At 43.5% G+C, this 25603-nt stretch overlaps 1 protein-coding gene across 1 annotated transcript in view; it reads left to right on the top strand.

Moving 5' to 3' along the window:
- Positions 1–1977: 1977 nt before the first annotated feature.
- Positions 1978–25603, top strand: part of LOC139448099 (tetratricopeptide repeat protein 14-like) — a 33655-nt gene continuing 10029 nt past the window's right edge. Inside the window, exons 1-11 of the mRNA XM_071229613.1 lie at positions 1978–2035; positions 5491–5662; positions 8964–9076; positions 13562–13638; positions 14209–14331; positions 15951–16035; positions 19093–19187; positions 21631–21668; positions 23511–23648; positions 24543–24614; positions 25364–25483. Of these exons, the coding sequence (XP_071085714.1) occupies positions 5514–5662; positions 8964–9076; positions 13562–13638; positions 14209–14331; positions 15951–16035; positions 19093–19187; positions 21631–21668; positions 23511–23648; positions 24543–24614; positions 25364–25483 (1010 nt within the window). The 5' untranslated portion in view covers positions 1978–2035; positions 5491–5513. The remainder of the gene's footprint in view (positions 2036–5490; positions 5663–8963; positions 9077–13561; positions 13639–14208; positions 14332–15950; positions 16036–19092; positions 19188–21630; positions 21669–23510; positions 23649–24542; positions 24615–25363; positions 25484–25603) is intronic.

The following is a 25603-nucleotide window of genomic DNA, read 5'->3' as shown; positions in this document are numbered from 1 at the left end:
CAGTGGAATCAAGTTTATATCAACCCGAGACCCCTCGTATCAAACCGACCGCCTCCGTGGTCTACGCGGTAGAGCGTCCGCCCGGAGAGTGGAAGGTCCGGGGTTCGAACCCCGACCGCGTCGTACCAACAGTGGAATCAAGTTTATATCAACCCGAGACCCCTCGTATCAAACCGATCGCCTCCGTGGTCTACCGGTAGAGCGTCCGCCCGGAGAGTGGAAGGTCCGGGGTTCGAACCCCGACCGCGTCATACCAAAAGACGTTCAAAGATGGTACATGTTGTTACCCTGTCTGGCGCTCGGCATTAAGGGTCTAAAACAAGGACTGGTCGGCTCGGAGTCAGTATACTGTGTCTGAGTGGGGTATTTATGTTCAACTGCGGTATAGTATCTCAGTGTGCTAGCACTATAAATCGGACTAGTACAAGCAGCCACACACACACACACACACACACACACACACACACACACACACGTGCATGAACGTCGCTATATAAGTGCAATAATCTTGGACGCGACGTTAACCCCATTTCACCTCACCTCCGTATCAACCCCAGGGCACACTCAGCTATAATTATGATGGCGATCCCTAAAATAATCGGGTCTGTGCCAGACGATACAGAGATTGACATTGTGAGCATGTCGATCTACGCAAATGGGATACAGTGACATGCATCAACCAAGTCAGCGAGCCTGACCACCCGATCCCGTTAGTCGCCTCTTTCGTCAAGCATGGGTTGCTAAAGACCAAACACGGTCCGATGTCCGATGTCTACTTGTTTACAGATCTGTGGGTATTGTAAATATTAGTTGCAGGGTCATTTCATTTGGTAACGACGTCATTAACCGGGCATTAAATTAGGAAATAATCATACTGTGTTTTCAATGTAGAGCTATGTTATCTGATTTAACCGCGCAAAATTTAATTTGGAACCGAACGCGCAACGTGGGGTTTCAAATGTTAAATTTAGCACATTGTGATATGTTTTTAGCGCATTTTGACGTCATATCCCTTATTGTGACGCAAAAGATATGACGTCACAGCCGTATATAGAAAAGCGCCTTTCATACATTCTCTTTATAGATTTCTTTCATGTTTACTGCACGAAATGTATTGCCACACACCGTTTGAATGTTGAAGTAACCGCAACTTTGCATTTTGTAACATATAATTGTAGGTATAATATTATTTATATATGCCCACCGAAAATAAATGAAAACAATACTATACTATGAATATTAGCTTCTGCGGCCGTCAAATCGGCTGTTAAAGAGGGGGTTTATTGTGATTAAATATCTCTGATTGATCAATCAAAATATTTTCCAAATTTGTGGTAGAATATGCAATAACACTTGCAAATCTAAAAACACTCGCGTGATATTCATCGACTTTGTGAAGGTTATCAGTTATAATTTTCCGCGACAACTAAATCCGCCTGGTCAGTCGACAGTAAAGACAGAAACAACTATCTAGAATTTCTTCAGATAAATATTGATCAAACAAGATTCTATGCGGTATCAATTTCGTGCCAATCCGAAAGAAGCGTTTTATTTAAAATTAGGATTGAGAAAGAAAGCACCGTCTTAATAAAAGTTTTATACGTCAGTGTAAAGTTCAATAGATTATCGAGACCAAAATCCATTTAACAACGCTTAAAACCATTCAGATTGCAGCACACGTTTTTTATCCTCATGCACCCTACATTTTTGTTAAACTTAACCCAGTTGGTCACTGATGATATCCGGGTCAGACCGAATAAATTTGACTTACATTAAATACGCTTCATTGACATATTTGATCACCGCTGCCGCTAGTCTTTTGCATAACCTGCAAGAAGACTCACCCCACATATTGCATTTGTCATCACTCGTCCCTTTTCGTTACAAACATTCGGCCAGTCCAAGAACGGCACGACCTTGTCAATGAAATATGCAGATTTTCAGTTTTGCCCGGATTATAACTTCTACTTCCGGTGCAGTTGCTTGTTTCGTGCAGGTTGTGGTTATTGATATGCCGTGATTATGCATGACACAGGTAAAGACATTCATATTTTATCAGCAATAAATGCTGATTAGATCTTTACTGACACAATTCAAACTTTCATCTTTCTCTAGACATTTTCCAGATCATATATTGGACAAGGAAACACATACTGGCTCTTTCGTGTCTGCTTTCTCAGAAAAGTGATCGGGGTATGATATCGCACGCCGTCTGTCAGACATTGTTATGTCACATGTCAGCATATGGTTATAAAGTGAAAAATAAAATATTTTCTTGGGTTAATAAACAGACTTTTGCAACATTGCAGTTTGCTCGCCCAGCGTTAGAAATTGGCACTAGTCTCGGCCTGGGACGGGTAACTCGGGTCGGGTGGGTCCTGACTCGGTAGGGCTGGGACGAGTTCAAATTTACTACCCGGGTACCCAAACCCCTATTAGCCGACCCTACACGGGTACCCACTGTACTGTAGGTCTCAAGAGATTCAAAATGTCCGATTGGGAATTGTTTTACCACAGCACTTGCAAAACGTATGTAGATACATGTATTAAACTATCTGGTCATGCATACACTGAAGTTGACTTAAGTTATATCTTTATTCAACCATCTGAAAAGTCAGAAGGAATGGGTGCATAGTCAGAAAGAAATGCGAACATTAGTGACTTGTAGTGTAACCATAGAGTTCCAGGTGATTTTTGTCATTAAACAAGTATCACGTGACTAACCACGGGTCCGGGTAGTCCTGTGGGTACCCGGGTCCTACTCAGTACCCATCAGACCCGGGTACCCAAGTTACCCGTCCCAGCCTTAGGACTCGGGTACCCACAGGACTACCTGGACCCGTGGTTAGTCATGTGATATATTGTTTAATGACAACCACTCACTATAGATCAGTGGTTACAATACAAGTCGCTTGTGTTCCTTTTGACTTGTATATATTTGAGTTAAGATCAAGATACATGTATCTAAATACTTTTTGCCAGGGCTACGATAAAACAATTCAAAATCAGACATTGTGTTCCCAATGCTGAGACCTTCAGTGGTTGCCCAGGTTGGGTTGGATATCATAAGGCCGAGTAGAAATTTGCCCTCTTTAGGGGTTTTGCTATATGTTATCTTTATAAGCACTAGAAAACTAAACCTGTTAGTTTCCAATGCTGCGGGTGCAACTTTTAACGCTACTTGGCTTCGGCTGTCACTCTTGCTTCACATCTTCACCCCCAACTGTACCCTTAGTCCTTGGGTCCACTTTCCGACCAACACCTCTTCATGAATTTCAGGGTTGGACACCACTTCCAAATCAAATACCCCTTTAGATCACATATGATGTTATGGCATATCCTGAAACTAGTTCAACCACCATTGTCGCACATCTTATGATATTTTGCGGCCCATATCATCTTCCCAAGGCAAGAGAGTTAAAAGACTGTAAAAGTCCAGTTTCCACCCTTGCTGAACTAGGCTGGTATTATGGAGTTACATTTTGACTGGGCTAACAAGTTTTTGCATAGTCCAATCAAAATCGCGCAACGGAAGTAAAATCCGGTTCGTTAACTGTCATGCAGATTTTGGTCGTTTGCAGGATTTGTAAAGCATGTGCATCGTCAACTCCTTGCCAACAGATATTTTCCAAATCTGTTCATGTTTCTAATCAAGGTGCTCATGTGATTTGGTAAACTTCGCGATGTAGGACCCATTTTATCTGAACATAGATACTGATTATCGATCAGATCGTCTCGCCTGGGCGTGGCCATTTTGTTTGAAGCAAATGCGAGTGATACGAGAGGTGGCATCTAATTGGTCTATAGGAGAGGCTTAGATGGGACACAACTCGTAATGGCCACTGGTGGTGCTACGATCGATTGTTTGGTTGTTTTGTTGTTTAACGCCGCACTCAGCAATATTCCAGCTATATGATGGCGGTCTGTAGATAATTGAGTCTGGACCAGACAATCCAGTGATTGATATCATGAATATCAATCCATGCAATTGGGATTGATGACCTGCATCAACCAAGTCAGCAAGCCTGACCACCGGATCCCGTTAGTCGCCTCTTACGACAAGCACAGTCGCCTTTTACAGCAAGCATGGGTTGCTGAAGAGCTATTCTATCCCGGATCTTCACGGGTCTGCGCTACGATCAAGCACAGGAATTCCAGGCTAGTTCGGCAAGGGTTGAAACTGGACTTTAAAAGTCAGTTAACTCTCTTGCCTCGGGAAGATGGACCCATATTGGAAGAATGCACATTTAGACTGATGATGAAATAAGTGTAAATTATGAAATTGTTCTGACACCAAATTAAAACAATTGTTGACCACTGGCCTAAAACACATTATGAGCTTAATGCGAGTAGCCCAAAACTACTCAACAAACAATTACATTAATACCATGAAGACTGTAGACTTAGAATTCTGTGATGTAGTATGATGTGATAGCACTGCAATTGTTTCGTATCATTTGCTATCTTCACAAACTTTACTTTAGCTGCTTGACATGTGATGTAACTTCCATGAAATCAAAAGCAGAATGTTCTAAATAACACATATTCAAATGAGAGAGGCCGGGTTGCTGTACAGATTCGTAGTGTTGTTGGACAAGTCAGCACAATCCTTGGAACTTAAATGAGTAGTGTTTTTGCTGTACTGCTGTGAGCAATGTTTAAATTGTTCAGTTACATTGTTTATTGTGAGCTTTGTTATATTTGTCATTGTTTCTACCCATGTGCAGCAATGGTACTGTGAGACCCGTGAAGGTCCAGGTTATTATAGGTCTTCAGCAACCTATGTTTGTAGAAAGAGGCGACTAATGGGATCGGGTGGTCAGGCTTGCTAACTTTGCTGATGCATGTCATAGTATCCAAATTGTGTGGATTGATGTTGATGATGTCAATCACTGGATTGTCTGGTCCAGAATTGGTTATTTGCGGACAGCTGTCACATAGCTAAGTGGGGTGTTAAACAATTAACAAATTGCATCCTCACCTGTGCATGTTGTTGTTAATCACCTCCTACTAGATCGATGCTCATTATGTCAATCACTGGATTGTCTGGTCCACACCAGATTATTTGCAGACTGCATCATATAGTTGGCATATTACCGAGTGCGGTGTTAAACAACAAACAAATATGATTTGGGGGGATAGCTATTTTAACATTGTGTCATTGAAATTGGGCTTAAAGCAAAGCCATTGTCGTGATTTGGTCCAGGGCAGTTATCATAGACTATACTGACCAAAAAAAGTTAGGGATCATTACGGTCTTTTGGGATATTTTGTTTGTAGTGAAGATAAGGCTTACAATTTGATAATAATTTTCGGAACATATTCATGATCTCTAACTTTTTTTTGTTCCCTATGGAATGGAGATTCTAAAACCAAGGGTAATCAGGCAGAAACACAGCTTCACTAACTGAAATTTTAATTTATTAGGATTATAACACTGGATGGGTGAGTTTGGGAACATCAGGTTTATGTCTGACTATCTATTTGTAGACTGAAGGTGAGAGGTGGTCACAATGGAGTCTTCACTGCTAGGCCAGGTGATCGCACATCGGGGCGTGGCCTTGGCTCGATGTCTACAGACAGAACAAGAGGGCAAGCTGCCAGTCGGACTGGTGGAACATGTGGAAAGTCAGAGATTTCAGCCAGCGGAGCCGGATATAAAGTAGGCAGTAGAAATTGAATTCTCATTGTATAAATTTAATTCTGAAAGTAATAATAAAAGTTCTTAAAGAAATAATTAATTTGTCACGTTAAAAATCGATTTTCTCAACATGCTCAAAGATAAACTGAATTCACAGAATGCACAATTGGTTTCAAGCTGAAAATGATTTGATTGCCATCATGGTCAGTGATGTCACATGTTTCCAATGTTTGCGAACATTGTTAATTTGCAACTGCTGGTTCCATACAGGATTTCCTTTACCATGTCTGAAATTATTCATTTATACTTCTATGAAAGTTTTGCAGATAATGAATGCAAAATGATACTGAAAACTGCTCAGAAGAGCTCTCATGTACCTTTCTCTAATCATCATTCTTGCCACCGCCACCCCCCCCCGCCACAAACTCCCACCCCCACCGCCATCCCCACACAAACTCCCACCCCCCAAAACCTACCACCGCCACCCCCACACAAACTCCCACCCCCAGCGCCACCCCCAGCACCACCCCCACACAAACTCCCACCTCCACCGCCACCTCCACACAAACTCCCACCTCCACCGCCACCCCCCCACAAACTCCCACCTCCACCGCCACCCCACACAAACTCTCACCTCCACCACCACCCCCACACAAACTCACTCCCCAACCGCCACCCCACACAAACTCACACCCCCTCCGCCATCCCCACACAAACTCACGACCCTACTCACACTCCAACACAAACTCACACCCCTACTCACACCCCAACACAAACTCACCCCCCCACCGCCACGCCCACACAAACTCACACCCCTATTCACACCCCTACTCACACCCCAACACAAACTCACACCCCTAATCACACCCCAACACAAACTCACACCCCAACACAAACTCACACCCCTACTCACACCCCAACACAAACTCACACCCCTACTCACACCCCAACACAAACTCATCCCCCCCACCGCCACGCCCACACAAACTCACACCCCAACACAAACTCACACCGCCACCCCCACACAAACTCACACCCCAACTCCCACCCCCACACAAACCCACACCCCCACATTCAATGGCTTGGTTCCCTTTGGTGTTGGTGTTCCGTCCTATTTCAGGCCATAACCTGAAAACCGTTCAGTTATTTCCGATGTTAGCTGGGCATATGTATTGCTCATCAGTATAACTGGTGCCATTTGTTATTTTGAAATTTTTCAAAACCAGTGGAAACAAGTTTGACTTAGTTTCACTCTCCAACAACTCCAGGCTTTGTTTCCGTGCCATAACTCTCAAAGTAATGAATATTTTTTGCGTGAAACTGTACATGTGCAATGACCACATAATCAACATAGTTTCATATTTTTCAATTTTTAGGTTTTTCATTTCTTGTGTTTCAATGGAAACAATGAAGTCTTTTCTACCTTGCTTAAAGCTCCTGATTGTTCACTATGGGTACATCTACTTGCACAATACAATCTATCATCCAAACTGCTGTTATAACCTCAATAGTGTTACCTTCCAAAAAGAGTCTGCATGGCATTAACTGTAATGCTGCTTCAATTATGCACTGAGTAATTAGATTCTGTAGCAGTATGTTTTTTTACTATTTTTGTTTTTCGAAATTGCACACACATTTTTGTAACAACTTGAACTAATGTATAAAAAAAAATGGAGGGTAGACACCTGTTTTTATGAGTATAAACACATTGCAGTTAATAAAACAATAAAATGCGAAATTGGATTGGTTAAACTGACATCTATTTTCAGTTTGTAGTCATTTGAACCAGACTGGAAACCAATATTTTGAGGTGAATGTGCCTATGGTCCTCACCGCTTGAAATAGAATCATGAAATAAGTATCGTGGTGATTAATTAACGAAGATAGCTGTGTGTGTGTGATAATACGAATAAAATGAAAACAAGCCATTCAGCTGAAAAAGAAGATTACAATGACAAATATTGCAAAGAGTTTGTTTCAAGAAATATCCATCCCATTGCTGGTTGTAAGCGTTGAGAATCCCATTGCTGGTTGTAAGCGTTGAGAATCCCATTGCTGGTTGTAAGAACTGAGCATCCCATTTTTGGTTGTAAGTGCTGAGCATCTCATCGTTGGTTGTAAGAGCTGAGCATCCCATTGTTGGTTGTAAGTGCTGAGCATCCCATTGTTGGTTGTAAGTGCTGAGCATCCCATTGTTGGTTGTAAGAGCTGAGCATCCCATTGTTGGTTGTAAGATCTGAGCATCCCATTGTTGGTTGTAAGAGCTGAGCATCCCATTGTTGGTTGTAAGATCTGAGCATCCCATTGTTGGTTGTAAGTGCTGAGCATCCCATTGTTGGTTGTAAGAGCTGAGCATCCCATTGTTGGTTGTAAGAGCTGAGCATCCCATTGTTGGTTGTAAGTGCTGAGCATCCCATTGTTGGTTGTAAGTGCTGAGCATCCCATTGTTGGTTGTAAGAGCTGAGCATCCCATTGTTGGTTGTAAGAGCTGAGCATCCCATTGCTGGTTGTAAGAGCTGAGCATCCCATTGCTGGTTGTAAGAACTGAGCATCTCATTGCTGGTTGTAAGAGCTGAGCATCCCATTGCTGGTTGTAAGAACTGAGCATCTCATTGCTGGTTGTAAGAACTGAGCATCTCATTGCTGGTTGTAAGTGTTGATTTAAACAAGTATTTGGTGGCTGCAATGTGTGAACTGGCATATGCCTCTGTGCACCCAGCAATCAATGGGTACGCGGTAGGATGCGACGGTTATCCTACCTCACAGGCAGCATGGGTTGTATACTTCAAAGAGAGTTGAGAAGTAAAGTTGAAACAGCGATCCATTTATCAGGTTATTTATATAGCACTTTGAGCATGCTTTCTGGAGTGGACTTTGGGCTTGTTGCACATCATTATCCCAGATCCCAGTAAGAGTATTTTCTTTCTGGAATGGAAGTAACACAAGTGGATGCATCGGAGGATCGCAATTTTTTATTTCTCGATACAAGTATCGATCACAGTCGCACACTAAGAAAAACATATTGATTCTGTTCTTAAATGTTTGCTTTCCACTAAACACTAATCAGTTGTGCACCTTAATCATGTTAATAGTGAAAACATAAATATTTTCCTAGGGTGTTTGGCCAGGTATTTGGCCATCCTGTTTATAAAAAGATGGCTTACGCACCACAGATATGCGCACATGCATATCGGTATCGTGATACATATGGGATCGTACAGTTGGTGTATCATCCCAGCCTCAATCTGCACTCACAGGTAGCAAGTCATAACGTAACTTTGTCATTAAATATTCTGTTACCTTCTTCTTTTAATTGTTCCAGAGATGAGAGATTTATTCAATCAGTCAACCGGTTCATCGCCAAAAAGGCTGACCTTCTGTTTAGCAGTGTGGATGAGGAGGTCAAGGTCATTCCGAACAAACAGGAGTTGGAAGGTAAGTGTAGGGAATGTCACGTTGAGTCTGTCGGCTCAGTGTACACGGCCACACAGAAAGTACGGTTTGTGTCAAACCATATGCCCTGAGGGATAAGCCACTGATATCATTTACCAGAGTTTGAAAACAAATTGAGGTTCAGATGCAAAGCATTTGTTTGTCCCTAGATAACAATTTGGTTATGTGTTTAGCTGTGTGCATGACCTACATTTAATGTAATGTCAATATACATTGCACAATGCCATTTTCGCGGTGAGGAGCTTCAATTGTTTAGATTACAGCTATCAGGAAAATGTTTGTTACCATGGTTACAATGATGGTGGGGTATATTTGTTCCACTGTGGAGGGTACATGAATATTTTCCAAACATCATTGACCAGTAAAATTCAAGTATTTTACACGTATGCAGACCTATAGATATTTTAGTATTTGCATAAAATATGCAAAATAAATCACCATCACCCAATTAATTTGGAATTGCTTGCATACAAATATACATGAAAAATATCAAAACCTCAGTATTATTATAACTGAATGTAATTACCGGATGTGGTCTTGTAAGCATGTGGACACCGATACCTGTACAAATCTGTATTCTCTGATTGAATGCAGCATCACCTACACATAAACTCTACTGCAGTGAATAATGTACAAAAGGGTTATGTCTAGCTTATTGGAACTGAGGCCTGTATGTCCTGCAAATAACTAGTCTTGATGAGGTTAATATGTGAAAACAAGGACCAGACCCGTGAGGTGGTCACCTGAAGGCCCTAGGAGTACATGGGAAGTGCCGAAGGGGTACATGGGTTTTATAAAACCTAACGTTGGACACACAAAACCCCATGTACCCCTCGTGATCCTGCTCCAACTTATAATGTACCCCTCGTGATCCTGCTCCAACTTATAATGTACCCCTCGTGATACTGCTCCAGCTTATAATGTACCCCTCGTGATCCTCCTCCAACTTATAATGTACCCCTCGTGATCCTGCTACAACTTATAATTTACCCCACGTGATACTGCTACAACTTATAATGTTCCCCTCGTGATCCTGCCCTAACTTATAATGTACCCCTCGTGATCCTGCTACAACTTATAATGTACCCCTTGTGATCCTGCTCCAACTTATAATGTACCCCTCGTGATCCTGCTCCAACTTATAATGTACCCCTCGTGACCCTGCCCTAACTTATAATGTACCCCTCGTGATCCTGCCCTAACTTATAATGTACCCCTCGTGATCCTGCTACAACTTATAATGTACCCCTCGTGACCCTGCCCTAACTTATAATGTACCCCTCGTGACCCTGCTACAACTTATAATGTACCCCTCGTGATCCTGCCCTAACTTATAATGTACCCCTCGTGATCCTGCTCCAACTTATAATGTACCCCTCGTGACCCTGCTCCAACTTATAATGTACCCCTCGTGATCCTGCTACAACTTATAATGTACCCCTCGTGACCCTGCCCTAACTTATAATGTACCCCTCGTGATCCTGCCCTAAGTTATAATGTACCCCTTGTGATCCTGCCCTAACTTATAATGTACCCCTTGTGACCCTGCTCCAACTTATAATGTACCCCTCGTGATCCTGCCCTAAGTTATAATGTACCCCTTGTGATCCTGCCCTAACTTATAATGTACCCCTTGTGATCCTGCCCTAACTTATAATGTACCCCTTGTGACCCTGCTCCAACTTATAATGTACCCCTCGTGACCCTGCTCCAACTTATAATGTACCCCTCATGACCCTGCTACAACTTATAATGTACCCCTCATGACCCTGCTACAACTTATAATGTACCCCTCGTGACCCTGCTCCAACTTATAATGTACCCCTCGTGACCCTGCTACAACTTATAATGTACCCCTCGTGATCCTGCCCTAACTTATAATGTACCCCTCATGACCCTGCTCCAACTTATAATGTACCCCTCGTGACCCTGCCCTAACTTATAATGTACCCCTCGTGATCCTGCTACAACTTATAATGTACCCCTCGTGATACTGCTCCAGCTTATAATGTACCCCTCGTGATCCTGCTCCAACTTATAATGTACCCCTCGTGATCCTGCTACAACTTATAATTTACCCCACGTGATACTGCTACAACTTATAATGTTCCCCTCGTGATCCTGCCCTAACTTATAATGTACCCCTCGTGATCCTGCTACAACTTATAATGTACCCCTTGTGATCCTGCTCCAACTTATAATGTACCCCTCGTGATCCTGCTCCAACTTATAATGTACCCCTTGTGATCCTGCCCTAACTTATAATGTACCCCTCGTGATCCTGCCCTAACTTATAATGTACCCCTCGTGATCCTGCTACAACTTATAATGTACCCCTCGTGACCCTGCCCTAACTTATAATGTACCCCTCGTGACCCTGCTACAACTTATAATGTACCCCTCGTGATCCTGCCCTAACTTATAATGTACCCCTCGTGATCCTGCTCCAACTTATAATGTACCCCTCGTGACCCTGCTCCAACTTATAATGTACCCCTCGTGATCCTGCCCTAAGTTATAATGTACCCCTTGTGATCCTGCCCTAACTTATAATGTACCCCTTGTGACCCTGCTCCAACTTATAATGTACCCCTCGTGATCCTGCCCTAAGTTATAATGTACCCCTTGTGATCCTGCCCTAACTTATAATGTACCCCTTGTGATCCTGCCCTAACTTATAATGTACCCCTTGTGATCCTGCCCTAACTTATAATGTACCCCTCGTGACCCTGCTCCAACTTATAATGTACCCCTCATGACCCTGCTACAACTTATAATGTACCCCTCATGACCCTGCTACAACTTATAATGTACCCCTCGTGACCCTGCTCCAACTTATAATGTACCCCTCGTGACCCTGCTACAACTTATAATGTACCCCTCGTGATCCTGCCCTAACTTATAATGTACCCCTCATGACCCTGCTCCAACTTATAATGTACCCCTCGTGACCCTGCCCTAACTTATAATGTACCCCTCGTGATCCTGCTACAACTTATAATGTACCCCTCGTGACCCTGCCCTAACTTATAATGTATCCCTCGTGACCCTGCTACAACTGATAATGTACCCCTCGTGACCCTGCTTCAACTTATAATGTACCCCTCGTGATCCTGCCCTAACTTATAATGTACCCCTCGTGATCCTGCCCTAACTTATAATGTACCCCTTGTGATCCTGCTCCAACTTATAATGTACCCCTCGTGATCCTGCTCCAACTTATAATGTACCCCTCGTGATCCTGCTTCAACTTATAATGTACCCCTCGTGACCCTGCCCTAACTTATAATGTACCCCTCGTGATCCTGCCCTAACTTATAATGTACCCCTCGTGACCCTGCTCCAACTTATAATGTACCCCTCGTGATCCTGCTCGAACTTATAATGTACCCCTCGTGATCCTGCTCCAACTTATAATGTACCCCTCGTGACCCTGCTTCAACTTATAATGTACCCCTCGTGATCCTGCTCCAACTTATAATGTACCCATCGTGATCCTGCCCTAACTTATAATGTACCCCTCGTGACCCTGCTCCAACTTATAATGTACCCCTCGTGACCCTGCTACGACTTATAATGTACCCCTCGTGACCCTGCTACAACTTATAATGTACCCCTCGTGATCCTGCCCTAACTTATAATGTACCCCTCATGACCCTGCTCCAACTTATAATGTACCCCTCGTGACCCTGCTACAACTTATAATGTACCCCTCGTGACCCTGCTCCAACTTATAATGTACCCCTCATGATCCTGCTCCAACTTATAATGTACCCCTCGTGATCCTGCCCTAACTTATAATGTACCCCTCGTGATCCTGCTCCAACTTATAATGTACCCCTCGTGACCCTGCTACAACTTATAATGTACCCCTCGTGACCCTGCTCCAACTTATAATGTACCCCTTGTGATGCAGGGGAGTGCAGGGATCGACTTTGCTGTATCCAAACTGCACCAGTGCAGGTAAAACATTGCTAGTGCTGGTAGTTTTATTGCCATGTTGCACCCAGTGCAGGCAACATTTTCCACTACAAGTGAATGGCAGCAGTTTTATTTCATAAAAGTGGAAAACTTAATTCTTTTAGAACTGGATGCGAAACTCTTAGACTCATGCAAACAAAAGTTCTTTGAAATAGTGAAGTAAATAGGTCTGCATGCAGAGAACTCACATCTAATTCTGCACAATTACTACCAGAACAGTCACTGATGAGATTTCCTCAAAATAAAATTACTGGAGCATTCTCAAGTTTATTTTCTTTTTGAATTTATTTGATATTCAAAATAACTGAAAATTCAGTGTTTCAATTTATGACAAAAAGGGTGCAGCCAATATTTTGGTGGTGCATCCTGATTAATTGGCTTGGTTGCACCTGGTGCAGGTGGTAAAACAGAATGAAATCGTAGCCTGCAGTGGCGGCCTGCAGCGCCCCTGGGTCTGTGTTGTACTCCTCTTGTGGCTTGTTGCAGACAACTACGCCATCATGCCCGCCCTGGAGTCCTTCATGGGGATACCAGCCCACATCTGTAAGGATCACTTCTTCAATGTAAGTCAGTGGAGATGGGTAGCCTCATGGTCGTGTCGAAAGGCCCAGATTTGAATCCCACTTTGGTGCAATGTGTGAAGCCAAATCCTTGTGTCCTGTGATGCTGGATCTTGCTCAAATACTGCGTAAATCAGTACTCCATACTCCATACTCACTCACTCACTCACTCACTGGCTTCAAAAGGCCTTGAAGTTTAAGGTCCCTCTACAAAAGCCTTGTTTTTTGTTGACAACCTTGGAAAGCTTGCTTCTTGATAAAAGTATTAGATTCTTGTTAGGCTTAATTATTTTACTTGTTGGAAAGTCTTGTTAGAAACCTTGTGATGTTCATACTGCTTTTTAGGTCTTGCGACTACTATATAGTGTGCTGGATGTAAACAGATATGGAAAATAAGTCTTGTGTTGGAAACTTTGGACTACAAGTTTGTGCGGTCCAAACCTATGTTGGAAACTTTAGACCACATATTTGTCCGGTCCAAACCTAAGTATTAACAGTCTGCTGTGATAAAGCTTGAACATTGCCATGTGCGGTGTCAGAGACCATTCACACACTGACTGTATCATGTCACAGGGCTTGGAGAAGCGAGAGGTGGTGATCGGCGTGGTCACTTCAGTGCTGGAGAGCGGCTTACTCGTATCTCTTCTGTGTCTGGACTCCGGGCGAGCTCGAGAAATAGACGACTTAAAGATCATTGTAAGTATCTATATTCTGTGTGTACATGCAGGTCATCTGGCCTGGAAAGGGGTCATCTTCCCGAGGCAAGAGAGTTAACTGACTTTAAAAGTCCAGTTTCCACCCTTGCCGAACTAGGCTGGTATTATGGAGTTACATTTTGACTGGACTAATGAGTCTATGCATAGTGCAATCAAAATCGCGCAACAAAATCGAAACCCGGTTCATAAACTGTCGTGCAGATTTCGGTCGATTGCAGGATTTGCAAAGCATGTGCACCGCCAACTCATTGTCAACTGATATTTCCCAAATCTTTTCATGATTATAATCAAGGTGCTCACATGATTTGATGCATTTTGCGATGTAAGACCCATTTTATCACAAAATAGACTTGATTATCGATCAGATTGTCTTGACTGGGCGCCGCTGTTTTGTTTGAAGCAAATGCAAGTGATACGAGAGGTGGAATCTGATTGGTCCATAGGAGAGGCTTAGAAGGGACATAACTCGTAATAACCACTGGTGGCGTTACAATCGAGCCCAGGAATTCCAGCCTAGTTCTGCAAGGGGGGAAACAGGACTTTTAAAGTCAGTTAACTGTCTTGCCTTGGGAAGATGGAAAGGGGTCAGCTAAGCTATAGATAACTTGAAGACCATCATAAGTACCTCTTGACTGGATCATCTCAGGTCCTTGCATCACATGCCTGGCCCAGGTCACATGATTGCTAGAGATCACATGATCTTTTTAATGTTGGTCACATGATGCCTGCCACATGATTGGTTACATTTTTTTTTAATGATTGATGAAGGAAACGTAACGATTTGGGTGACTTGATTGGTGTACATGATTAGGTAATATAATTAACAGATATCACAAGCTTTCACATTCCACGTCTTGTTCTGTCCCGGGGTGACTCCCGATCAGTGTGAGGTAAGCTGAATAACTGTTGATTGCAACACGTGTAGTGTATACGACTAACTGAATATTCCGTGTGCTGATGCTGAGTGAGAATAGATCCCAAATATTAGAGGTGAAACGACACAACAAGGTCATGAAACAATACGTTTCACGATACATAGGTCATGATATGATATGTATCGCAATACGCATATTTACACCAAATTATATGGAAACTTCTTACTGTTAATATTTCAGAGCAAGTTCAAAAGGAAAAGCTAGCTGTAGACAACATGTTCATATCAGGTTTTATTCAAAGTGAACTTGAAATGCTAATTACAATACATTTTGCGATATTTGACTGACGAAAACGTTGATGTCATTAAACTAGTAGTAAGTGATATATTTTAGCAAGTGTATCGTCTGGTATTGATATGGAAAAGACATATCGTGTATTGTATTGTAGTATAAAAACTCATGACTCACCCTTACCAAATATCTCCTGTAGGAGAAGACGATAGCAGGGTGGTCAGGCTCTGTGACCTGGGCATGTGTCATGGTGCCCTGGCAGTGTTGAACGTTGTTCATGCTATCAACCACTGGCTTGCCGTTTCCTGTGATACTGCTGGAATATTGCTGACTATGTGGCAGCTGTGAAATTGTCAAATGGCTGAATGTGACATGAAACCCAATTGAAACCAAATCTCACTTTCTCACACAGATATTGTTTTTTCTTGTTCAGGTATTCTGCCCTGTCAAGGAAGTTCCCAAGATTGTTCCAGACCAGAGTGCTCTGGAGTCCTTCCATGTCAAAGACATTGTGAGAGGTAAGTCAGACCTGAGAAGGTGTCAATGTTACCTTTCCTGAGTGGATTGTTTCTGTTACCTGTCCTGAGTGGAATGTTTCTGTTACCTGTCCTGAGTGGAATGTTTCTGTTACCTGTCCTGAGTGGATTGTTTCTGTTACCTGTCCTGAGTGGAATGTTTCTGTTACCTGTCCTGAGTGGAATGTTTCTGTTACCTGTCCTGAGTGTTACCTGCCCTGTGTGTTACCTGTCCTGAGTGTTACCCGCCCTGTATGTTACCTTTCCTGAGTGTTACCTGTCCTGAGTGTTACCTGTCCTGAGTGTTACCTGTCCTGAGTGGAATGTTTCTGTTACCTGTCCTGAGTGTTACCTGCCCTGTGTGTTACCTGTCCTGAGTGTTACCCGCCCTGTATGTTACCTTTCCTGAGTGTTACCTGTCCTGAGTGTTACCTGTCCTGAGTGTTACCTGTCCTGAGTGTTACCTGTCCTGAGTGTTACCTTTCCAGGGTGTTACCTGTCCTGAGTGTTACCTGCCCTGTATGTTACCTTTCCTGAGTGTTACCTGTCCTGAGTGTTACCTGTCCTGAGTGTTACCTGTCCTGAGTGTTACCTGTCCCGTGTGTTACCTGTCCTGAGTGTTACCTGTCCTGAGTGTTACCTGTCCCGTGTGTTACCTGTCCTGAGTGTTACCTGTCCTGAGTGTTACCTGTCCCGTGTGTTACCTGTCCTGAGTGTTACCTGTCCCGAGTGTTACCTGTCCTGTGTGATACCTGTCCCGAGTGTTACCTGTCCCGAGTGTTACCTGTCCTGTGTGTTACCTGTCCTGAGTGTTACCTGTCCCGTGTGTTACCTGTCCTGAGTGTTACCTGTCCTGAGTGTTACCTGTCCTGAGTGTTACCTGTCCTGAGTGTTACCTGTCCCGTGTGTTACCTGTCCCGTGTGTATCCTGTCCCGTGTGTTACCTGTCCTGAGTGTTACCTGTCCCGTGTGTTACCTGTCCTGAGTGTTACCTGTCCTGAGTGTTACCTGTCCTGAGTGTTACCTGTCCTGAGTGTTACCTGTCCCGTGTGTTACCTGTCCTGAGTGTTACCTGTCCTGAGTGTTACCTGTCCCGTGTGTTACCTGTCCTGAGTGTTACCTGTCCTGAGTGTTACCTGTCCCGTGTGTTACCTGTCCTGAGTGTTACCTGTCCCGTGTGTTACCTGTCCTGAGTGTTACCTGTCCCGTGTGTTACCTGTCCTGAGTGTTACCTGTCCCGTGTGTTACCTGTCCTGAGTGTTACCTGTTCTGAGTGTTACCTGTCCTGAATGTTACCTGTCCTGAGTGTTACCTGTCCTGAGTGTTACCTGTCCCGTGTGTTACCTGTCCTGAGTGTTACCCGCCCTGTATGTTACCTTTCCTGAGTGTTACCTGTCCTGAGTGTTACCTGCCCTGTATGTTACCTTTCCTGAGTGTTACCTGTCCTGAGTGTTACCTGTCCTGAGTGTTACCTGTCCTGAGTGTTACCTGTCCCGTGTGTTACCTGTCCTGTATGTTACCTTTCCTGAGTGTTACCTTTCCTGAGTGTTACCTTTCCTGAGTGTTACCTGTCCTGAGTGTTACCCGCCCTGTATGTTACCTTTCCTGAGTGTTACCTTTCCTGAGTGTTACCTGTCCTGAGTGTTACCTGTCCTGAGTGTTACCTTTCCTGAGTGTTACCTGTCCTGAGTGTTACCTTTCCTGAGTGTTACCTGTCCTGAGTGTTACCTGCCCTGTATGTTACCTTTCCTGAGTGTTACCTGTCCTGAGTGTTACCCGCCCTGTATGTTACCTTTCCTGAGTGTTACTTTTCCTGAGTGTTACCTGTCCTGAGTGTTACCTGTCCTGAGTGTTACCTTTCCTGAGTGTTACCTGTCCTGAGTGTTACCTTTCCTGAGTGTTACCTGTCCTGAGTGTTACCTGTCCTGAGTGTTACCTGTCCCGAGTGTTACCCGCCCTGTATGTTACCTTTCCTGAGTGTTACCTTTCCTGAGTGTTACCTTTCCTGAGTGTTACCTGTCCTGAGTGTTACCTGTCCCGTGTGTTACCTGTCCTGAGTGTTACCTGTCCCGTGTGTTACCTGTCCTGAGTGTTACCCGCCCTGTATGTTACCTGTCCTGAGTGTTACCTGTCCTGAGTGTTACCTGTCCCGTGTGTTACCTGTCCTGAGTGTTACCCGCCCTGTATGTTACCTGTCCTGAGTGTTACCTTTCCTGAGTGTTACCTGTCCCGTGTGTTACCTGTCCTGAGTGTTACCCGCCCCGTGTGTTACCTGTCCTGAGTGTTACCTGTCCTGAGTGTTACCTGTCCTGAGTGTTACCTTTCCTGAGTGTTACCTGTCCTGAGTGTTACCTGTCCTGAGTGTTACCTGTCCTGAGTGTTACCTGTCCCGTGTGTTACCTGTCCCGTATGTTACCTGTCCTGAGTGTTACCTGTCCTGAGTGTTACCTGCCCTGTATGTTACCTGTCCTGAGTGTTACCTGTCCTGAGTGTTACCTGTCCTGAGTGTTACCTGTCCTGAGTGTTACCTGTCCCGTGTGTTACCTGTCCTGAGTGTTACCTGTCCTGAGTGTTACCTGTCCTGAATGTTACCTGTCCTGAGTGTTACCTGTCCTGAGTGTTACCTGTCCTGTGTGTTACCTGTCCTGAATGTTACCTGTCCTGAGTGTTACCTGTCCTGAGTGTTACCTGTCCTGAGTGTTACCTGTCCTGAGTGTTACCTGTCCCGTGTGTTACCTGTCCTGAGTGTTACCTGTCCTGAGTGTTACCTGTCCCGAATGTTACCTGTCCCGAGTGTTACCTGTCCCAAGTGTTACCTGCCCTGTGTGTTACCTGTCCCGAGTGTTACCTGCCCTCAGTGTTACCTGTCCTGAGTATTACCTGTCCTGAGTATTACCTGCCCTGAATGTTACCTGTCCTGAGTATTACCTGTCCTGAATGTTACCTGTCCCGAATGTTACCTGTCCTGAATGTTACCTTTCCTGAGTGAAATGTTTCTTCTACCAACCCTGGGTGAGAGTGTGCGGTTACGTGTCCTGAGTGGAATGTTTCTGTTACCAGGAATTGTGCTCAATGTGAATCCAGAGACACAGAGGATCATCATTTCACTCCATGAGAAGTCTCTGAACCCCGGACACCCCAACAACCCTAAACTGGTGAGTTGATAGCAGCATACGTCTCTGATCCAACAACCCTAAACTGGTGAGTTGATAGCAGCATAAGTGTCTGATCCAACAACCCTAAACTGGTGAGTTGATGGCAGCATAAGTGTCTAATCCAACAACCCTAAACTGGTGAGTTGATAGCAGCATAAGTGTCTAATCCAACAACCCTAAACTGGTGAGTTGATAGCAGCATAAGTGTCTGATCCAACAACCCTAAACTTGTGAGTTGATAGCAGCATAAGTGTCTGATCCAACAACCCTAAACTTGTGAGTTGATAGCAGCATTTATTACCCACGTGGAGAAGATACAGGTGGTAAGATACTAAATCCGTACATCACACGTGTGTCGTACAAGGTTGACCTTGTTTTATTCGTTTTGATTGGATAACCGTGACCTCTGTCACACCGGGACTACTTTTTTCATTCATAAAAAATCGCGAGACGTCATTCATTTTGCGATTACAAGGCAGAACTGAAGAAATTCATGAGAACGAGAGATATTTACAAACACTTTATTAAACCAAACAAGATAGTCACACGCATCAAATTCGGTTTGCATTCTATATAAGTTATGTATAATGTACGACTGCCGATCGAGCGCGTCCCTTGAGCGTGACGCACCCGACCATTTTCGCAACTTTCAATTTGATTTAACGTAAAAGGATAAGCGTGGTGAAATGAAGTCTGTTTAAACTATCTGGACAGATATCTAGACTTACTTGGGATGATCCGGTTGTGCCATCGGTGTCCCCTTTGAAGCGTATGTTGTGGCGCTGTTTCGGGAAGTGTTGTTCATGAATGAACGAACACGACAGCACGACCAGATCACTTAAAGTTCACAGTTCCGATACAAATCATTCGAAAACTCCATGGAAGTGTGCCTGACTTCTGATTTTGTGGCCCCAAACATCCCAAATGTGAATAGTAACATTCCCTATCTCTAGAGTAAAACGCTGTGAGTGGATCGCGGTTGTCTTTTCTTATTCCGGTGGCGACCTTGCCCTTCGATCGTTCAAAGCTGTCACTGACATGCAAGCAGATTTGAGTTTGTTGATTTCCACGTCTTCAGTAAAGGGTGGTACAGTTAACATGAATGTCTTTGGCGAACAGTCTGATTTCCCTCTTCCAAAATGGTACGGACATGATATAAATTCAGCTGATAGATCAAGGAAACCGAACCATTTTGATTGCACAGACGGGACCCCGGCAGTGTGATGCGTGTGACTGTTGGTCCGATATTCAAAGCGCGGCGCTAATGTGACATTTCAAATTTTCTTATCGGTGTCCTGCGTACTAACAACATGGCGCTTGAATTACCATAAGTTGAAGACTTTCTTCCAAAAGGATCTTGAGCGTCGGTGCTGGTTTGTTTGCAAACAGATCAGCAGGCGCATGTTGTTAATACGTATGCATAAACATGTCAACAATGCCCATATTTGGTCATATACCAATATTCATGCGCAACCAAATTTTGCAACCGGTTTCAGTTTGGTCTGTCAACGAACGCAAGTTGTTATGTATTTACGCTTTAATATATATTTAACGTGGGTAATAAATAAAATACCACACTCATTCTCGTTAGATACCATTTTTACGAAACGAGTGGACTTTCTATGGTATCTGACCTCGCTTTCGCTCGGTCAGATACCATAGAAAGTCCACTCGTTTCGTAAAAATGGTATCTAACGAGAATGAGTGTAGTATTCTCTATACGTCTCTGATCCAACAACCCTAAACTGGTGAGTTGATAGCAGCATAAGTGTCTGATCCAACAACCCTAAACTGGTGAGTTGATGGCAGCATAAGTGTCTGATCCAACAACCCTAAACTGGTGAGTTGATAGGAGCATAAGTCTCTTAACCAACAACCCTTAACTGGTGAGTTGATAGCAGCATAAGTATCTGATCCAACAACCCTAAACTGGTGAGTTGATGGCAGCATAAGTGTCTGATCCAACAACCCTAAACTGTTGAGTTGATAGCAGCATAAGTGTCTGATCCAACAACCCTAAACTTGTGAGTTGATAGCAGCATAAGTGTCTGATCCAACAATCATAAACTGGTGAGTTGATGGCAGCATAAGTGTCTAATCCAACAATCATAAACTGGTGAGTTGATGGCAGCATAAGTGTCTGATCCAACAACCCCAAACTTGTGAGTTGATAGCAGCAAACAAAAGTCTCCAAACCCAACAACCCTAAATCCATGGCTGGATGGATGGATTCTCCGTCCCTGTTTCTACTTTTCAAAGGAAATTTTAATTCTGTGTGCTATTGTATGTTGATAATATTCATGTGGTTTCTAATAACACGTACAAAGCTATGAGTTGGTGATTGAATTTCGGTATGAATGTTTGAATAGATATTTTGACAAAGACTACCCGTTTGTTTTCTAAAAAAGGAAATATTCTATTTACTCGATGGCTTTGTTTCCAGGGACTCATAAGTGAAGATGACTTCCCTGTACATTACAGGTAAGCACAGCTTCATTTCTTCTGCATCTTTGGTTACCATGCTGCATTTCCTGATCCTCACCCAAACTGCATCACTTTATAACTTTATTACATAAAGCTTATAAACCATGTTAATGTATTTGCTGTTCACATTGCATCTTCCCGAGGCAAGTGAGTTTATCGCATATAAAAGTCCAGTTTCCACCCTTGCCGAACTAGGCTAGTATTATAGAGTAACATTTTGTCTGGGCTAATGAGTCTATGCATAGTCCAATCAAAATCGTGCTCCAAAAATCAAATCCGGTTCGTAAACTGTCATGCAGATTTCGATAGATTGCAGGATTTGGAAAGCATGTGCACCGCTAACTCGCCATCAGATATTTTCTAAATCTATTCATGTTTTTACTCAAGGTGCCCACGTGATTTAATGCACTTCGTGATGTAAGACTCGTTTTATCACAATATATAGATCTTGATAATTGATCAGATCGTCATGACTGGGTGCCGCCGTTTTGTTTGAAGCAAATGCAAATGATACGATAGGTGAAATCGGATTGGTCCATAGAGTTATAGAAGGGACATAACTCGTAATTGTTACTGGTGGCGCTACGATCGAGCGCAGGAATTCCAGCATAGTTCAGCAAGGGTGTTAACTGGACTTTTAAAGTCAGTTAACTCCGTTGCCTGGGGAAGATGTTCACATTGGTGTTTATTCAACTTAATCTCTCATTCTTACTCCAGCAACCTATGCTGGTTCTAAGAGGTATCCAAACGGGTCGGGTGACTTGGTTGATTGTGTTTCATCGTACCTCAACCATAGTCCCTGATTGTTCACTGGATTAACTCCGAGTGCTGATGTGGTGTTAAACAACAAACAAGACAGACACTCACTCATACGAGCAAACCAAAGTGGGGTAGATCTGATGATAGGGTGGATTGTTGCCCGTGCTTTCAACCACCAGTTTACTTGCCCAGGATTCAGTAAGAGGTCCATGATGTGGTTCAGTGTTTGAAATAATAAAAAAAATGCCAGGACCCACAAACTTCAGAAGCTGCAGGCCCTGAATAAACTCTTTAGACCTTCAAACTTCAGAAGCTGCAGACCCTGACTAAACTCTTTACACCCACAAACTTCAGAAGCTGCAGACCCTGAGTAAACTCTTTACACCCACAAACTTCAGAAGCTGCAGACCCTGAGTAAACTCTTTACACCCACAAACTTCAGAAGCTGCAGACCCTGACTAAACTCTTTACACCCACAAACTTCAGAAGCTGCAGGCCCTGAGTAAACTCTTTACACCCACAAACTTCAGAAGCTGCAGACCCTGACTAAACTCTTTAGACACACAAACTTCAGAAGCTGCAGACCCTGACTAAACTCTTAAGACCCACAAACTTCAGAAGCTGCAGGCCCCGTCTAAACTCTTTAGACACACAAACTTCAGAAGCTGCAGGCCCCGACTAAACACTTTAGACACACAAACTTCAGAAGCTGCAGACCCTGACTAAACTCTTTAGACCCGTAAACTTCAGAAGCTGCAGACCCTGACTAAACTCTTAAGACCCACAAACTTCAGACGCTGCAGGCCCCGACTCAAGACACAAATTTACTGACTTGTTGCTCACAATATCAATCCCTGCTTTGTGTGACCCAGGCTTTGTTAGATACAGGCTGTCATCATATAGCTTGAACATTACTGAAGGCAACAAAACAAGACACTCTCTTGACTTGGGTGAATGATACAGTGAATCAATTCTCATACTGTCAACCACTGGTATACTTAACCAGAACTTGATTTTTGGCTGCAATATTGAAGACTGCAGCTCTGCAACATTCACTCATTTTACCCGTGCTTGTTTCAGACGGAAGCTGCATGTACGCGGGCTGACGTTTGATGAGCTGCTGCAGTCCATCATGGGATTCAACAACTCTGGAAATGTGGAGTTTCTGGTGAAGCTCCACAACCTCAAGGACTTCTCCCTGATGAGAGGCATGCACAGGTAGGTTAAACAGGGGTGTCACAGAGCTCCACTCCCTCAAGGACTTCTCCCTGATGAGAGGCATGCACAGGTAGGTTAAACAGGGGTGTCACAGAGCTCCACTACCTCAAGGACTTCTCCCTGATGAGGGGAACACAGAAGAGGGTTAAACAGGGGCGTCACAGAGCTCCACTACCTCAAGGACTTCTCCCTGTTTTGAGGAACACAGAAGAGGGTTAAACAGGGGCATCACAGAGCTCCACTCCCTCAAGGACTTCTCCCTGATGAGGGGAACACAGAAGAGGGTTAAACAGGGGTGTCACAGAGCTCCACTCCCTCAAGGACTTCTCCCTGATGAGGGGAACACAGAAGAGGGTTAAACAGGCGTGACACAGAGCTCCACTCCCTCAAGGACTTCTCCCTGATGAGGGGAACACAGAAGAGGGTTAAGCAGGCGTGACACAGAGCTCCACTCCCTCAAGGACTTCTCCCTGATGAGGGGAACACAGAAGAGGGTTAAACAGGGGTGACACAAACAAAACGAGTACTACGTGTATTCTATAATGTACATGTAATAGTAGCTTCCACAGTGATGCAGCTGTCAAATCCGCTGTTTCAATCAGAGTGGGTTAATTACGATTTTATAACCTCTGATTGATCAATCAGAATCATCGAATTTCCAAATTCACTGTAGAATTAGGAGATAAACATACTATGTTTTCATTGTATAGCAAGGTTACCTGTTCTAATTTACCGTGGTTATATTACAGGTAACCTAGCTCTGCATTGAAAACACAGAATGTTTATCTTCATTCTAAAAAAAATGTATGTATGCATAAACTCTACTCCAGTGAAGAGCTCACATTAAATTGAAGTGCTCACAATAATCCCCAAACACTGATTTGTGTGTTCCAGTCTGAAGCTGCCGGAGAAGGAATATGCGGAGAATCTGCGCAAGTGGCAGTGTCAGCGGCTGGCCCTGCAGAGGTCAGTCAGTCGGCCATTTTGGAAAAAAGATCAGGCAGCACTGAATATCAAGAATGTTTTTATTTCCTTATATGTAATGCTATCTTGACATGAGAAAAATTGTTTTCTTAGAAGTATGTTATTTTTCAAGGAACCATTTAAGATATACTGTGCGAAAAATGTAGGGGATGTTTTGAGGTACTACAGTAAAATACACAAATATCTGGCAATGAAAGTAAGGGATATCCAAAAAAATCAAGCTCCCAAACCCAACAATGTTACAGTCATGGTGGTTTGTTCTGGTGAGCTCAGCTAATAATTTTCACATACCTATCATTGATATGAGGCACTTCGAATGTGCGATAACGCCAACATGGAGACAGTCATATCACAGGGCTGTAATAACCAGAACCATATTACACCTCTGCTGGGCTGATATGGCTTGCCAATGCATTTGAAATGGGCGATCAATATTGTAAAGTATTATAAAGTTTGCTTAAAATTATACTAGTTTGGCAAAGAATCTGTTCAAACATCACAATCTTTGTCAGCTGATTCAAGTTTTATGACTTACATCAACCTAACATTAAATGATAACCAAAATTACACAGAGACTGTTTTCATCGCCAGTTTCATCATCTAGACTTTGTAGGCATGGACTGGAAAAAGGTATCTGACAATGTCTCTTTGATGTTAAAAAATAATTTGAAATGTGTATGTTTAACAAAGGCCTGCTAGTTTTTATTTACAAAAATGTGTTTGTTTGACAGTGTGGCCCAGGGTGTGTCACTGTTCAAGAAAGGGAGGCAGATGGAAGCCATGCAGCATCTGAACAAGGCTCTACAGATCGATGAGACCAACGTTGAGGCGCTTGTGGCTCGCGGGGCACTGTGAGACAAGTTCCATCTCATTTAATTCAGATCTTTACTCCGATATTATACCTCTTTGCATGAGGATCTGTGTTAATGCGAGGTCAAGTGAACATTTTATTGGAACCAGCATACCAGAAA

Source organism: Haliotis cracherodii, unplaced genomic scaffold, assembly GCF_022045235.1.
Source record: "Haliotis cracherodii isolate W230 unplaced genomic scaffold, xgHalCrac1.p SCAF_7, whole genome shotgun sequence".
NCBI classification, from domain to species: Eukaryota; Metazoa; Mollusca; class Gastropoda; order Lepetellida; family Haliotidae; genus Haliotis; species Haliotis cracherodii.
This window is presented reverse-complemented; position numbering and strand designations above follow the sequence as displayed.